This window comes from Aegilops tauschii, chromosome 7 (genome assembly GCF_002575655.3).
Source record: "Aegilops tauschii subsp. strangulata cultivar AL8/78 chromosome 7, Aet v6.0, whole genome shotgun sequence".
In the NCBI taxonomy this organism is placed as follows: Eukaryota; Viridiplantae; Streptophyta; class Magnoliopsida; order Poales; family Poaceae; genus Aegilops; species Aegilops tauschii.
The window spans coordinates 627972181-627989380 of NC_053041.3; the positions used below are offsets into that span (position 1 = coordinate 627972181).

The 17200-nt window shown below is 42.6% G+C and overlaps 1 protein-coding gene across 1 annotated transcript; it reads left to right on the forward strand.

Annotated features, from left to right (window-relative positions):
- Positions 1 to 9606: 9606 nt before the first annotated feature.
- LOC141027547 (uncharacterized) lies at positions 9607 to 10293 on the forward strand. Its single transcript, XM_073504616.1, has one exon. It carries the CDS (start codon positions 9607 to 9609, stop codon positions 10291 to 10293), a length of 687 nt encoding a protein of 228 aa, XP_073360717.1.
- The last annotated feature ends 6907 nt before the right edge of the window (positions 10294 to 17200 follow it).

Here is a 17200-nt window from a genome sequence, read left to right on the forward strand (position 1 = left end):
CTTTCTAATCTTCAACCGCATTGCATCCATCTTGATCTTGTGATTATCGACGACATCCGCAACATGCAACTCCAATATCATATTCTCCTCCTCATTTTTTTATTTTTCCTTCAAGTAATTGTTTTCTTCTTCAACTAAATTTAACCTCTCGACAATAGGGTCGGTTGGAATTTCCGGTTCAACTACCTCCTACATAAATAAAATCCATGTCACATTGGTCGGCATAATTGTCATAAACAATAAATAAACCAAATAGTTATAAAAAGATAATATATACCACATCTGAATCATAGACAGGACGAGGGCCGACGGGGGCGGATACCAAAACCATCGCACTATATAATAACAAGCAATAATAAAAGTAAGAAAATTAGACAAGTATCTATCTAAAGTAAGAATATTTTTTCTTTCAGAAAGAAGATAAGAACAAGAGGCTCACCACGGTGGTGCCGGCGACGACACCGGCGCGGGTGATCGACGACGGTGAAGACGGGGACGAGACGTGATGGACCGCTAAACCTAGACAAATCTCAGGGAAAATGGAGCTCGGAGGTCGAGTTTCGAGAGGAGAGAGCTTAACTAGTGGCTCGGGCATTTCATCGAACACCTCATGTGCATAGGAGGTGAGCTAGAGCACCACAAAGCTCTTCCCTCGCCGGTCACAAAAAAAGAGCAGTGTGGAGTGTTCTACTCGCCGGCGAGGGGGTATATATAGCTATTTGGTTTATTTATGTGCACATCCTATCGACTTGTTCTGCACCGGCCTCCCGCACGAGGGAGGCAACTTCTTGCAAATCAGTCAATACATGTCCGACGAGTACCTTAATCTGAGACTTTGAAACAATTAGAATCATATAATTTCATACTAGTTGGAATGTTACAATATATATTTGTGCCTGATGTAACTCATTTACCTGAGCGTCAGTCTTCGGTTTGGCCAGCGTACCATCTCGTGCTGGAATGAAAGGCCTCGTCAGGTCCTCAACATACTGCAGTTTAGTGTCGTTAGTATGATTTAGAAAATATATATGTTACATAATCCAGGCAATGTGCTGACATTTTACCTCTCCAACTCCCAGATAATTATTCTGGATTATATTGTCAACCTTTTTTTCCTTCTCCTCGCTCCAGTTCTGGATCAGTGGCCTTAACCTTGATTCATACGGGATGCTAGAGTTCAATTGGTGCACTCTGAACTTCTCGTAGTACCATGTCTGCATGACAACAAAAGCAGTTCACAAACATTCTCGTACATTATGTAATGTATGTTAGGTAACTGATAATTGTACTACTACGAATTACCTGCAGCAGTGGTAGATTCCCCTCCAGAATTGCCTCACCATTTACAAAATTCTTCACGCTGTCCATAAGATAGTCAAGCGTTAGCTGTCCAAGATTTGTGCCCTTTATCGTCTCAACGTTTCTAACAATCCCAATATATTTGTTATCCACATACTCCTCTTTTGTTCGGCATACATATTTGCCTATGGTGTACAAGACAAATGGCCTAACAAAATTTGGTGTGCTATCGACTTTCATCTTGGCTAGCAATCCTTTGAAAGTTATTTTGGTGTCATTACGGTCTTTCAGTTTCTTCCACAACTCCATATTACCATCAAGATTTGAAGGGACGTGCTTCTTCCCATGGCAGGGCATGCCTGTTATATGCGCTACATCTTCTAGTGTGATCCTACATGGTATCCCATTGATGATAAAGGCATCCTGCTCTGCGTCATATGAATTAGCGATGGCCAGGCACAATACACGTCTAATTTTGATGCTAGGTGTCTTGAGAAGTCCACCCAGTCCTATCAACTGGATGTACATCCTTTGCTGCTTGTTTAATCCGTTTATGAACTCCTCATATGGCAGCAAAGAAGCATCCTGGGTTCAATGGATGTGCAAGTGTGATTAGATTCAGCATGGTATACAATTTAAACACTCATACAGATGAATACAGCTTATATATACCAACATAAAAATTGTGCTCTACGCTACTGCATGAGGTACAAGCATGCTGAGTTCCATGTATGTGCAAATACTATCATGTGATTCAGCTTGGTTACGTTTGAACGGTCATCTAAGGTAATCTCCATTGCAAGGCACTTATCTGAAATAAAATAAAGATTGGAAAATAAAAAGACTATCCAACCGTGGTCTCCTCAACTCTAGGCGCTAATCATGGTCAGTAGTATGGAATTAAAACATGGGCCATCGATGCCTTCCATAACTCGCGCGGAAGGAAAAAAGAAGGCAAGCGCCCGCTGCACTAATTGGCATCGACAAGACTAGACGCTAAGATTTAGCCTGGAATTAATCAATGAACTGCCAATCTGGTAGGAAACAAATCCTAGCGCCCTCCCCTAATGACCCCAACTTAATTTGTTTAAAAACATGCTGAGTTACATGAATATGCAAACAATGAGTGGGGTTGCAGCAAGAGATCATGGGAGGAAGATCGTGGCACGAAAAATAGCAGCGGCTGAGATCGTGGGGAGTTACTAGAGGATTCATGTTTGGCTCCGTCGTTCGGTCTTGCTGGATTCCTGGGTTACTCCTTCCTTCTGTCTTGCTGGTTTGGACGGCGCAGAAGGACGAACTATGATCTACGAGGTTTCAAAGGATCCCTATTTATAGGGATCGTAACAACCCGGGCATATATCCACGTATAGATTTCTTTGGTTGGAGGAAATCAAGGGAGGTGACCCACCTGGTTGAATATTAGGGGGGCGTGGAGAGTTTAGCATTAAGTTATGGTTTAAAAAAACCAAGGTAAGTTGCGTAACAACACGTAGGTCTCCTGAGAATCATGATCATCAAAAAGATATCGTTCCTACTTAAAAAAAAGATATCGTTCCCGTTCCTTTGAAAATCAGCCAAAAGAACTGGACCGCTTTTATTATTGGTTATAAGTAGTTCACTGGACCTCTTTTAGGATGAAAACTGGTTCTAAAGTCAACTAGGATTGAGTCTTCACACGTGAAGTATTTTACTCTCTTGTGAAGCTATTTTATTACCCATCCGATCTTGCATGCTCATGCTCATACCTTTTTTCCTCGTATATGTGAGACCAAATTTTGTTAATAATACTGGATCATGTCTGGTGCTGCTCAAGATGGCACGACACCATGGTTTTCACTTTGGTGAGATTTCGATGAAATAATCGAACTTCATTCATTTCAGCACTCACTGCAATATTTGCCTTTCAGCCAAAATATTTCAGCCTCACTGAATTTCGGCCAAAATACTTCAGCACTCGCGGAAATTTTTCTGAAACTTCTAACTAGCGATGTTAAAAAAATTCTGAAACTTCTAACTAGCGATGCCAAAATATTTCAGCACTCGCTGAAATTTTTCTGAAACTTCTAAATAGCGATGTTAAAAAAATTCTGAAACTTCTAACTAGCGATGTTAAAAAAATTCTGAAACTTCTAACTAGCGATGTAATTGTTCTGAATCCTGTCCAGACTCTGCCGAAACTTAAATATAAATTTAAGAATTCAGTTAACCTTCCTAAGCTTCAAAAGTTCTGGTTGTAAAAAGCAAATATATGTTTCAGCGTCTCCCATGCAGACCAAATTTATTCAAGAATAGTATTTGGAACCAGTACTGTGAAATATTGCAACTTGATTAATCCGCACTGGACTAAGAACATGGCTAGGAAACCTTCTTCGGGACTACAACCAAACCACACCCTACTCTACTTCTTCATAACCAAGTGTACACTCCAGATCTAAGAATCAACCACTGCTGGACTAACTGCTTGCATCTTCATGATCTTCAATCGCAGCTGCATCCGATAGGCTAGCATTGTACTTCTTCAGCCTTTTCATGGACTTCAATTTGTTGTAGGGCGAATTAAGAAGGACAACAGGCAGCTCTCTTCTATAATTGTCAATGTATGCCTGCATGGGAGGATATGTTAGTATCGTTCCATATGTTTACAAAATTGACAGAATTTTAGGTGTTACTCTACGTACTTGGTCATAACACAGCGTAAGATCTTCTCCTGTAAAGAATTCGATGTTCTTCAGCATGTAGAGTGCACAAGAAGAACTACAACAATTAATTCTGTTAGCAACATTTCACGTATTAACAATGAAAAACATATTTAGAAGCTAATACTGTTGACTGACTTGTTATCTTGTCTTGGCACAGGAACATGCTTTACTGTCCATTGGGTCAAGTTAATGTCTTGCCATGCATGGCTTTGTGGTCCATTGATTCGCAGTGATGCTCTCAGATGTGCTTCCACCCCACGTATCTGCCAAAGTCCATGGTATGAGAAGTTGCTCATGGTTCATGGTTAGGTATGATGCTAAATCCTGTGTTATATTGAAAGACGTTTAAAATCTCACCACGTGAACCACTTGTGTTACTACGTAGCTGAAAAGTGAATCAAGAATCTGAATCTCCCTCCTTCTGGGTTTACGACCACAAGGAACCAGTGGGTGTTCGCCATGTTCGTAGGTAGAAAAACCTGGACAGCAAAGATGATTACATCAACATGCAATATAATTAGAAAAATAAATGTGTTTATGTCATGGTTAGATGGTACCAGATCATGTCTGAGGTAGTTGTCTCCTTTTGTTGTTCCATGACTGCCCGCCAAAGTGGCCTCGTGGCAGTTCTCTACCTTACCATCTCTTTCGAGCATAGCGACGCCGGCCACCCTCTCAATGTAAACCAGTTGCTCGTCCCTTATGTCCTTAGGATGATCATGACGCATGATCTGAATCACAGCATCTACCAACTAAAACAAAATTCAAGTTAATTGTACTGTGCAAAAGAAAATTGATAAAATAATTTGGCAAATATCTTACTTCGTCACCCAACCATTTGTCATCTAAAACTCCATCTGTCATGGTGAGGCACTGCAAATGCTTCTGTAGCAGAACAATGTCATCAATTACCACCAATTTTTTAATCAAGATCTGAGGTGTTGACAATTTCGGCCACGTAATTATGTCAAAACTTGTCAAGGTCGGTCTCCAGCCTCGAAGCACATGTTTCTGTATCTTTTAAATTGCTTGCACGGTTTTTCCTCTTTGTATTCTTTGTGTCCTTGGAATCGTTGGTAGACTCCGATGGAGTCCTGTTTTTCTTTCTCTTCTTATCACTATCGTACATAACATAATCTTCATTGCACAATAATGAAGATGCCACTCTTTTCCGGATGCTCGCACGAGTTGGTAGCATGGAATCAACCACACTATCTTGTCACTGCTTTGCTAAAGAATCATCATAGTTGTCCTCATCAACTGGGAAGACATGGGGCTCTTCCGGCTCCCTTATTCCCTTAGCCTTGGCAGACCGGTGTTTGCTTTTGGTACCTGCCTCTCCCCCCACCTCAATACTGACATCTTCATCATCTTGATCTCTACTTTCTTCAGCCTTTCGCACATTCTCATTATGCCTCAAATTCAGAGGATCCTGTGATTCGAAATAAAGCACTTGTTAGCTTGCAATCTGTGCAAAATAAAAAAATAAAACCAGTTAACTGTAAAATGTGCATCACCAGGAAAGCTTCAAGGCTTGTGGTGGCTTTGGAATGCTTTCGCGAATTCAATCTCGCAGCACCCTGCGAAGCATCCAGCTCTTTATAAAGCTGTGAAACATTCTTGAGACTCTCCTTGCAAGCTGCAGCAACAGCTCTGTCTTCTTCATCCTGAACGCGGAAGATCATATGTTAGCTACGAATCTGCATTAACTTAAACAAAACCAGTTACATGTGAAATGTGTATCACCATGAAAGCTTCAAGGCTTGTGGTGGTTTTTGAATGCTTTCACGATTGCAAACTAGGAGCAGGCTGCAAATCTTCAGCTACGTTCTTCATGGGGGCATCCATGTTATCTTTTTGTATTCCCTTAGCTGAAATGCCTTTGGCAATGACCTCCGTGTCATCTTTTTGTTTTTGCTGGCGAGTAGTATTCTCTCCTGGGACCTCCATTGGGTCCGCAGGTACTCCCAGGTCAGATAGCTGTATGTCCTCTACTCTTGGGCGATCAGCATCAAATATTCCATAGCGGTGGTTCTTTAAAAAAATGTGTTAGTGTGGAGAGTATTGATACTAAAATTATTTATAGAAACTCATAATGGTATACTTACATTGAATTCTGTGATGAGGTCGTCCGTGCGTCTGCCGTTCGCAAGTGTACGCCTAAGGCACTCGTCCATTTTTTTTCAAGGGTGCACATCCTATCAAATTGTTGTGCACTGGCCTCCCGCACAATGGAGGCAACTTCTTTCAAATCAGCCAATACACGGCCCATGAGTGCCTTATCCTGCAAATTACAAGCAGTTAGAAGCATATGACTTCGATTGTACTTGCAAAGTTACAATATATATTTGTGCCTGATGTTCATCATTTACCTGACCGTCAGTCTTTGGTTTGACCAGCGTCCCAACTGGTGGCGGATTGAAAGGCCGCAGCAGGTCATCGACATACTACATGTTAGTGTCGTTAGTATCATTCAAAACATGTGGTAGATAATCCAGGCACATAGTACTAACACTTTACCTCTCCAACCCTATATAATTTTTGTTGATTATGTTGTCAACCTTCTGTGCCTTCTCGTCACTCCAGTTTTGGATCAGCGGCCTTAACCTTGATGCATACGAGATAGTAGAGTGCAATTGGTGCACCCTCCACTTCTCGTAGTACCACGTCTGCATTAAAAAAATAGCTTAGAAAATTTTCCATAAAATTAAATGTATGGTATGTTAGTAATGATTGTATTACTTGCAGCAGTGGTAGGTTGCCCTCCAGATTTGCTCCACCATTTACAAATTTCCTGACGCTAGCCATAAGATGGTCAAGTGTAAGCTGTCCAAAATTGGTGCACTTTATTGTCTCAACGTTTCTAACAATCCCAAGGTATCTGTTTTCCACATACTGCTGTGTTGTCGGGCATACATATTTGCCTATGGTGTACAAGACAAATGGCCTGACAAAATTAGGTGTGCTGTCGCCTTTCATATTGGCTAGCAATCCTTTCAAAGTTACTTTTGTGTCATTGGGGTCTTTCAGTTCCTTCCACAACTCCAAAGTATCATTGTGATTTGAAGAAATGTGATTCTTCCCCATGCAGGGCAGGCCTGTTATATGCTCCACATCTTTTAGTGTGATCCTACATGGTCTCCCATTAATTATAAAGTCATCCTGCTCTGCATCATATGAATAAGCGATGGCCTGGCACAGTAGACGTCTCATTCTCATGCCAGGAGTCTTGAGAAGTTCACCTAGTCCAATCAACTTGATGTACGTCAGTTGCTGTGCGTTTAATTCTTTTATGAACTTCTCGTATTGCAGCAATGAAGCAACCTGAGTTCCTTGAATGTACAAATAGTGTGATTAGATTCTGTATGGTATTCATTTAAACATGCATAGAACCGACCAGATTAATTTATGCCAATATCAAAATTGTGCTCTACAGTACTGCATGAAATCATAGAGCTTCTAGGCCATATAATGAACACCAGACATAGAAAAACAAGCTATCTCTGTCGGCAAATTGATTGATGATAGTACAGATTTTAGTAGAAAGATCAGACTTTGGTCTATGTACACTACTAAAGTTTCAGGCGTCACACTTACGAAAATAATTGCATAGATGATCAGAAGATCAATAGTTTATAGATAATCTCAAAAAAGGAATGTAGCAGTTCCATTGCAAGCATTCAAGAGCACACTCCTTAGTTCCCATCAGATTGAGACGTGCCAAATAAGTGAGGCGTGCAACTTACGTACAAAACTACTTTGTATTCTGTCTACTGCGTATTTGATCAGGCATTTAGGACTACTACGATTATTTTGTTGATTCGGTTGCTAGTTTTAAACAAAGTTAAATTACTAGTCCTTCCTTTCCATATCGTTGCACGTAGAACTTTCCAGCACGAAAATTAGCGCAAGTTTCATTACAGAGAGAGGCATTCATGACTAAAAACTGAAGGCATCCACGATCTCCCTTAAGTTTTGCTAAAGAACATCTAGATGTGCTCTAAGTATTGCTTATCTAAGTCCTATGTCATTGATTTTATGCTAAGATTCGTGGAAGCCTTTTTTGTCCTTTTTTCTTCTCTTTCTAGACACACCCATCTCCCTTCGGTAAAATAGGGATAGTTCGTTATGGCTGTAACTAAACGAGATCAAAAAGGAAGTGCGCCGTAAACAATGGGATTGCATGCAGACTTGGGAAGGAGGGAGTATACAGAATACAAGGATCTCGATCGTTACCGGAGGATTCTCTCGATGGCGACCGGCTCCATTGCCGTTCGCTTTCATCTTTTGCTTTGCCGGCTTCTCCGACGTGCCCTTCTCTTTCGTCGGCTTCTCTGACGTGCCCTTCTCTTTCATCTCAGGATTCGCTGACGCAGGCTTCAAAGATGATGGCTCTGTCGGCTTCACCGACCTGGGAGCTACTTTGGGCAGCGTGGGGTGGTAATTCGGTGTAGTCATGGAAGGCTAGGTATGGGAGGCGTGGGGTGGAAGTATGCGATCTATGCCGTGAAAAGCTTCGTATTTGTAGGGGATTCTCTAACAACCGATCACAAGGAAATATTGGGAATTTGGGATCTCACGAAGAGGTAGTTTTAGATCACGTAATGTTTATTTATAGGGGATTCTCTAACAACTGACCACAAGGAAATATTGGGAATTTGGGATCTCACGAAGAGGTAGTTTTAGATCATGTAATGTTTTTTAGCTAGTTTTTTTATTTTGAGAAATTTTTAGCAAGTTTAGATCAGTAATCTCAACCGTGAAGCGTTTGGGCTTCTTTTGCTTTCTTATACGGGCCTATTATAATGGGATGATCCCATTTTAAATGTGAACATGAGAAAGGAAGCTAGGACTCCAACAGCCGCGACGAGCCCCGTCCCAATTATTTAGGACGGGCATGCGCGAGGGCGCTTCGTCCTCACTGCCACGACTCTCCAAAAATGGTTCCTCTGCCTCTGTGTCCTCTCGATTCGCTCTTCCTCTGCGTCGCCCACTCTCCCAACAATCTACCTTCTGGAACGGTGAGTTCTCCTTCCTGTCAATTATGTTAGTAGTTCTCCAGTAGCAGCACATACGATGGCCTTCTTCTTGTCAATTTCTTGTTCTCCTGCTTCTTTATTTTGTGCGCACAGGTTCATCTGCCTGCAAAATGTAGTCCGTTGCCTTATGAGAATTTTGCACACAGGTTCGTCTGCATGCAACATCTAGTCCGTTGTCTTGTCAATTTCTTGTTTTTCTCTTGCTTCTTTAGTTTGTACACACAGTTTCATCTGCATGGCCGATGAACAATTCATAGATACATGTTTATTCTTGATTGTTGATGCAGTTGTTTAGATAAATATTTGAAGAGCGTAAATTTTGATTGTTAATTCGCATATACTCCCTCTGCAAGGAAATATAACCACTTTTGGTCCACTACTTTAGTGATTTCTTTACAGAGGGAGTACTTGTTTAGTTTAAATTGTTCATGCACTTGTTTACATAAACTTTCAATAGCGCCAGAATTACTATACTATCTGCCGTCATATTCATCTCGGCTTATTGTTATCATGTTATTGTCATGCTTCATGTCTTATACTGGTTTCATCAATTACAGTCCTTCGGCATGGCGTTCGAGAAAGATTATGCTGCTAGGGCAGATGGAAATACCGAAATTTTTGTGAAGTACACAAACAAGGCTAGCTGTGTTGAGTACCGCATTGGCAGATTCAAATACTGGCTGCGGAACGACGACCAGAAGATAGTTGCACTGGATGTGGAGTACACCTGGCCTCGTGGTCCAACACATATGGCTGCCGTGGTCCAGTTATGCGTTGGCATCTACGTCCTCGTGTACCACATAAGCGTTGTTGATGAGCACTGTGGCCTGCTTGCCGCCTTCCTGCTCGACGAGGACTACACCATTGTTGGGGTGGACATCAACAATGACGAGAAAAAACTCAAGCTTGTTGGTCTGGTGGTACAAAACTTTGTGGATATCCAGAATATGTGGAGAGTTCCTGATCCAGTGACGATTAAGCCAAAGTATGGCTTGGCTGACTACGCTGGTTCCATCATCCACCACAGCTTCAACAAGATGAAGGATGCTATCACAGAAGATGACCACCATATATGGGCAGAAGCACCCTTGCCCTTGAAGAACATCTACTATGCTTCCATGGATGCGTATGCCACCTACGATGTATACAAGCGCTTGGCGAACTTCCAAAAGGGGTTTGAGAGTCAGCGCCAGCATCTCGCCAAACCATCTAGGCGGTCAAAGAAGTCCGGAAGCAAGAATGAATCAACCTAAAATGTTTCTTCTATTTATATAGCTGGTAGTCTGTAAACTTTATTATACTACTAGTAAGTCGTAAGTTCAAATTTCCTGCAAGTTGAATCATCCTTTATTCTAGCTGTCTTGCCTAATTTGATCCACGTTCACGAGATATTAATACTTAAGATGTTTATTTTGTTTCGGTTTCGCTAGCTATGATACAAAATGCGATAGCCATTTTTACCAAAAGATTATTTCAGATTTATAATGAATACTGTTCTCAACTGGGTTTGAATAGAGAAATTTTATTTTTTAATTGCATAGAGGAAGTTAATTTTTTTAATCAAAAGAAGGGTCGCCCCCTCTGATTTTCCATTAACAGAAACCACATGGTCTTTCAAGCCCCTGATACAAACTACAGCTAGAAACTAAAGTAATCAACTAGCAGCACAAATCATACATGGTAGCAAGCCCAGCCAGACTTAACACGAAGGTCCAAAAATTAAAACTACGGCAGAGGACAGAAAATATAGCTGAGAGATGTGCAGGCGACACCGCAGTACCCTGTGACTCCACACTTGCGATGAACTGTACAATTCACCTGCTACATGCTCTAGCCTGCGCATATAGACCATCAGCACCTCTTTGCTCCCAACATCAGCACCGCTTTGCTGCCAACATCAGCACCTCTTTGTTTACCACCTTCATCTGCAATATAGACCATCCCATGATCCACAAGCAAATTAGCTAAACAAGAATCATAAGATCACTATACCATTTATTTTGTAATCTACCATTTATTTTGTAATCTCACATTATTCCTATTCCTGCATTACCAAAGAGTCAAGAACACAACTGATGCCCTTCCCGCATCTCCTACGCAAACACTCATAGGTAGTTCTACCATCTTAACTCCATGATTTAAAATATTAATAAAACCCCCTTAACGATTCCATTTGCATTACCATCGTTCATGATTATAGCCAGGGAAACAGCAGCCAATAAAGCAACCACCTGTGTAAGCCCTATTTTGAGTCCCGAATAGGGCCGAATCCTAGCATTTACTCTAACTGCAACATGTCCTCCTCTCATAGTCATCATCACCCAAGACATAATGAAGACGTAACCCCATAGATGCATAACTACTATCAACATAGTTTTCGCAGTATACCTAGTGTAAAGGACACTCTTGCATTGTCGTGCTACATTTGTGGCTCCTCGGTCAGCATGTTCATAACCACCTCGATCTGAAGATCTTCATGGGTGGTGGTCTTGAAACCGAAAAGAACGGCTTTATGAACCTTGAGCTCTTCACTGTCAACAAAATCACTCCATCCCTTGCCGAAGATGATGCGGCCATCATCACACTTATGGTACTTCACCGGCATGAAACTGTCCTTGCACAACCGAATGCCAGCAAGCCCATCTCCCGGTATCTCCCCATCTCCTGGGGTCTTCAGAGCGTCGACAACTTTCACCGGTAATCTCTGTATATATGCACCATCATAGGAAGAAAAATTATCAAATATGTGAAGGAGCAGTAAACAAAAGGATCTTCAGCTACATCTACATATATTACATACGGATCTACAGTTATGGGAAACAGAAGGATATGCAAAAACACTCATCAGTGCATTCACTGGTTTCAGCTACAATAGCATATCATTAATCTTTCTCTCCATGAAAAAACAAAGAAAATTGCATACAAAATAGAAAATACTAGTCCACCAAAAATATACCATCGTCTTTCCTGCTATGTTCGACTTGGTGAAGCGGTGGAAAAAAATGCACCTATATAACCTTTCTTCATCGCCAAAAGGTCATGTAGGTTACGCTCCTCTTGCTTCGTCAGATTAATTCCTTTCGTTATGACAGCTAATTCTAGAGGATCTTTACGCTCTTCATTTCGATCGCATGTCCTTGGCAGGTTGCAGCAGTACACCATAGGAATGTCTTCAGTCAAATCAAAGGAGACAAGGTCGCCTTCTTGCAGGTCGAAGTCTTCAACAAACCTGCACCAGTTTTCACCACAGATGATCGCCCTTGAATTCCCTTTGTACACACCAAAATCATACGTGCGGCTCCCTCTCGCTTGAAAAATCAATGAACTTTCTGGGATGGCGCTGAACTGGTGCCATGCGTAGCATGGCACGATCTGTACATGTAGAATTTAATTGCTATTTATTTCCTACATTTTGTTAATCTTCAAAGTAGAGGGGAACAAACACAATAAAAGTAAAAATTGACATGATTATTTATACCACAGCTGAAGTGTCCCCATCTAGCCTGATGGTAAATGTCAACCCATCAGCATCGGGCCTGTTGCAGTCCTGTCGACAGGTTATGCACACCACCTGTGTAAACAAAATAAAATGAAGAAAAGCAAAGGATGAGAATTTAAGAAAAGGGCTTATGCATGTAAACACACTAGGCAACAATCATACAATATAATCAACGAAGGTACTGCATCAGTAATCAACAATCATACACTTGAACTAAGCGGGTGGCTCGCCCTCCACTCCTCATAACCCCGCAACGCAGAGCGTGCCCGCCGCACCATAGCTTGTTCAGACATGTCCTTCTCTTGATCGTCGACCGGCAGCATGGGCTCACCCCGAGCGTCGACGCGCGGCATGGGCCCCTCCTCCTCTGCAGCACAACTGAGGTAGTGTCTGAGACTGAGCAGTAATCTCTGAGAAAAGTTCTATCAAAACATAAATCCTACTACTGCTGTTACTCGGCCCACCCGAATGTACACACGCACGCCTTCAACATACAGCCCATCTACATACATCCGCATCCAACAATATGTTCCTTGAAAAAGAAAAGAAAATCTATTCTGGATGGACGAAGGATCGTCAGGGTAACCAACTCAATTAGCCACTTGTCTGTCATATTAGAGAAAATGAACTTCAGTTTTTCCTGGTACTACATAACCACACAAAATAAAGATTAAAATAATTCCTAAAAACTCTGATATATTGTACGCCCTCACATTTATAATCTTTAAAATATGAACTAATTTGGGCAACAGAATTAAGAGGTTATTGTTATTTCCCTACAAAGATACAAATATTTGGATCGAAATTTCATATTCTGCCAAAAAAAGAACACTGCAGTAAATATTATTCTGAGAAATGTTTAGTTGACTTGCAATCTAGGACTACAAGTTAATGGCTGCCTTACTAAACCCAACCTAATTTCGGCCTAAAAAGGAATTTAATCCACTAGCCCAGCTTATAAGTTTTGAGCCCACCCTCTGGTTTCTTCCTGGATTCGCCACTGCACAAGGCCAATATTATTTTAAGTTTTTAAAGGACAGTTTGTTGAAATTTTCTGCTATTGTGTTACGCATCTGCACTTGTTCATTGTTATGAAAAACCTGGAATACCGAAACCCTAGAAAAAAAATACCCAGCAAGCCACCGATGTAGAAAACTTCCTTCAATCTCTGCATCGCCTTCCATCTAACCTCCGATTTAAAAATCCTAACTATCTAACCTCTGACTTTGAAAACCATATCCAACTCCCGAAACGGCAACACAACAAGGAACAAAGAAGTCGAAGATTACAAGTTAGGGTTTCTCACTTCACCTAGTAGCCGGTAGTCGCTAGGTGCTTGCTGGCGGCCTCCCAATCTCACTCCGTGCTCTTCTGCTCCAACCGTCGAGAGCGGCCAGGCGAGTAGGCGGCGGGGTCGCGGCGGGGTGGTTTGTGGGGAGGGTGAGGGTGAGGGGGGCGGGGGTGTGTGGGCGATGGGGGTGATGACACGAACCCTATCCGTGTCAAGCACAGAAAATAACGGCCCATGAGTCCAGTACGTAAAGAAACAACCAAACAGGCCCACAGGCCGCTTACCAGTCACAAAGTAAAACCCTATGTTACTAATAAAAAAACAGAAAGCAAAATCCTTTTGTCTAAAAAACAAAAACAAAGGAAAATCGTAAAAAAGAGGGAAATCCTTTTTGGGTGAGTTCAACGTGAACGTGATGGTGAGAGGCTCAAGGAGGAGTTTTGTGCGTTTACAACACCGTTGTTTTACAGAAAAAAATGCACCTTACAATGTGAAATTATAAAATCGTTATTAATAAGTGCTGAAAATTCCTTATTTATAAAAAATTGTTTCTTTTCAGAAAAACAAACTTCAATAATGGGGGTAGGTAATTGCGTCGCCTTTCTCGCCCCCCCTCGCATATTCGGGCCATTTACCGCATTTCTATTGTTGTAACCTCGAAAGTTCAAGATCTTACGCGGCCACCATTAAATCATAGCAGGGAATGGGATGAGTGCCCCATGTTAAGCTCTTTGGTCCATATATGTGCCATATGCTACAAACGGGAGGCGTGGACTCGACGCCGTTCTCTACGGCTATGATGCCCATCTGCTGTCGTTATAATCAATGCAAATTCATGAGGGGCTAAAAATTCACCGGACCTGGCGTGGTCTCATCGTACAACCCCTAGTGGGTGTGGTAAAACATCGAGAGCGGGATGCATTGGCCCTCACATAGGCTGTGTGCAAACGGGACCATATCGAATGTCGGATCAAGCCATCGAGAGAGAATGCGTCCGGCCTGTGAAAGGAGTGTGGGGCCCGGTCCTTCATTTGCCTCAAATCTCGATGCCACGTGATGTTAGACCTAGTAACCAAGGCCTGTCTTGTGCATCGCACTCAACTGGACCCACAACATGCATGCACACATGTCCACGTATGAGTCTAAACGGCGGGGATGCATGGTTTGGGGACTGGCGTAAGTGGTGTGAGTCCAGTTTGGATCTAGCTACCAAGAGGTAACGCATGAGTCTAAACGTCTACCAAGAGGATGCATGTCCACGTATGAGTCTAAACGTCTACGTGATGCTCCACATGTGGGTCTAGACGGCGGGTCTGCATGTGGTTTGGATATAGCTACCAAGAGGTAACGCGTCTGGTTTGTGCCTAGGCGATGCTTCACGGGGCTTGGCGTGGTCTCGTCGTATGACCCATGAAGGGTGTGGTCAAACACCGAGAGCGGCACGCATAAGCCCTAACGCGGGCTATGTGGAAACGATGCCATATCGCATGCTGGATCTAGCCAATGGAGGGAACGAGTTCGACATGCAGACGGAGTGCGGGGCCCGTTCCTTCATTTTACTCAAAATTCGTTGCCGCTTCATGTGGGCCCTATCCAAAAAGGCCCGTCCAGTGCATCACACACAGCTGGATTCACACCATGCATGCACACTTGGCCACGTAGACACCCACCATAAACCTTTAGCCAAGTTGACCCACACCATCCATCCACCCTCACCTCGGTTCATTGGATCTCCGACGAGTCCCTTCCCTCGGTACGCCAAGCATGTTAAAACGACACACGGCTACACGTCTTGCACACCGAGATTGGTGCATCATGCACTAGTGCCAACAAACATGTCCAGCTGAGCATCTTTGCCCATTGTCTGGATCGAGGCGGCTAGCGGTGCATGTTGCCGGCCCGGTTGCCTAGCGGTGCATGGTATGGGTAGACATGAATCGCATCACATCAGATCAAGATTCCCCTCTCTTGTACCGGACGCCGAAGCAGCACACGTGCATGGTAGAAGAATCTGCGCGGTTGATGTGGGAGCTTGGATGAGACGCCATGGGATAGGTGCATGCTGAAATTCAAGATTTAGGAATTGATAACAAAATGAAAACGACAATTCAATTGTTTGTGCAGGTGTACATCATGTTTTAAGGAAAATGTGGAATATGACACGTTCACATACATTTTGGCAACAAGTGCACTTTTGGAGGGAAAAAAACAGGTAGCCCCCATGCCTCCCACGATTTTTGTTCCATGTATTTCACCACAAATATTGGAGGAAAAAAGAAAAATGTATTTTCCCCTCAAAAAACGACTTGGGAAGAAAATATGAAGTATCCATATTTAGCTACTCCGTGGAGGTTGCCCCCCGTGGGGAGATTAGATTGACCTGTCCTTGATTTTAGGGTGAGTTCAACGTGAACGTGATGGTGAGAGGCTGAAGAAGGAGTTTTGTGCGTTTACAACAACCTTTGTTTTTTTAGCGTGGAACACCTTGCATTCCAATTACTGGGGACCGACCAAATCGGCGGTCACGGCACAATTTACATCCAGAGGGAAATCCTCATGCCAGACTTGCTGGTACCCAGGAGCACCTTTGTTTTAGAACTGTATAATAATAAATGAAAGAGAATATGTGAAAATCAAAAAAGAAATAGGATATGCATACAAGATGGGCCAGCCCAACCTTCTACAGGGACGCGTGGTCCAGCACGCGGGTGAGGTTCGGCTGGGACAACCCAACGCTGAGACGCACCGGGCGCAACTGACGGGTGGTGGGAGTTTAGTCCCACCTCGCCAAGCGAGACGCGCACGCACCTGCTTATATACGCGGCTGAGAAACCATTTGCATGAGCCTCTCTCACTGAAACAACATGTTCCGTATCCAGTTCCGTGTATGCCCTGTTGGGCCTGCTATCAGGAGAAATCAATATCCCACGGGCCTGCATCCTGGCCCATATGGTGGGGTTTCTAGTCATAAGCAGGCCGTGGGGTCTGAAATCTCCTGTTAGAGGTGGGCTTTTTCTTTTATATATAGTCACATGTTTATGATTGGACCATCTCCAAATCACGCATTTTTTTTACATTGTCACATACATGTAATAAACATGATTACCAAAGAAAATTCAACAATAATGAAGTTTACACTGTCCATTTAAGGTAAAGTCAGAGGTATGCACCTGAGTTTCACTGAGCCACTATAAATTATATAAAATTCTAAAAATGGAAACCTTTCATATTCTGTCTATTTTAATGAAAGAGATCACGTGTACAAAATTTCAGGTGATTTGGATGTGGTCGAAAAAACCACCTTGTTAGAAAAGCTCGCTTAAGTGAGACCAAACGGTCCGTCTGTAATGAAGTGATTTTTTTACCATCT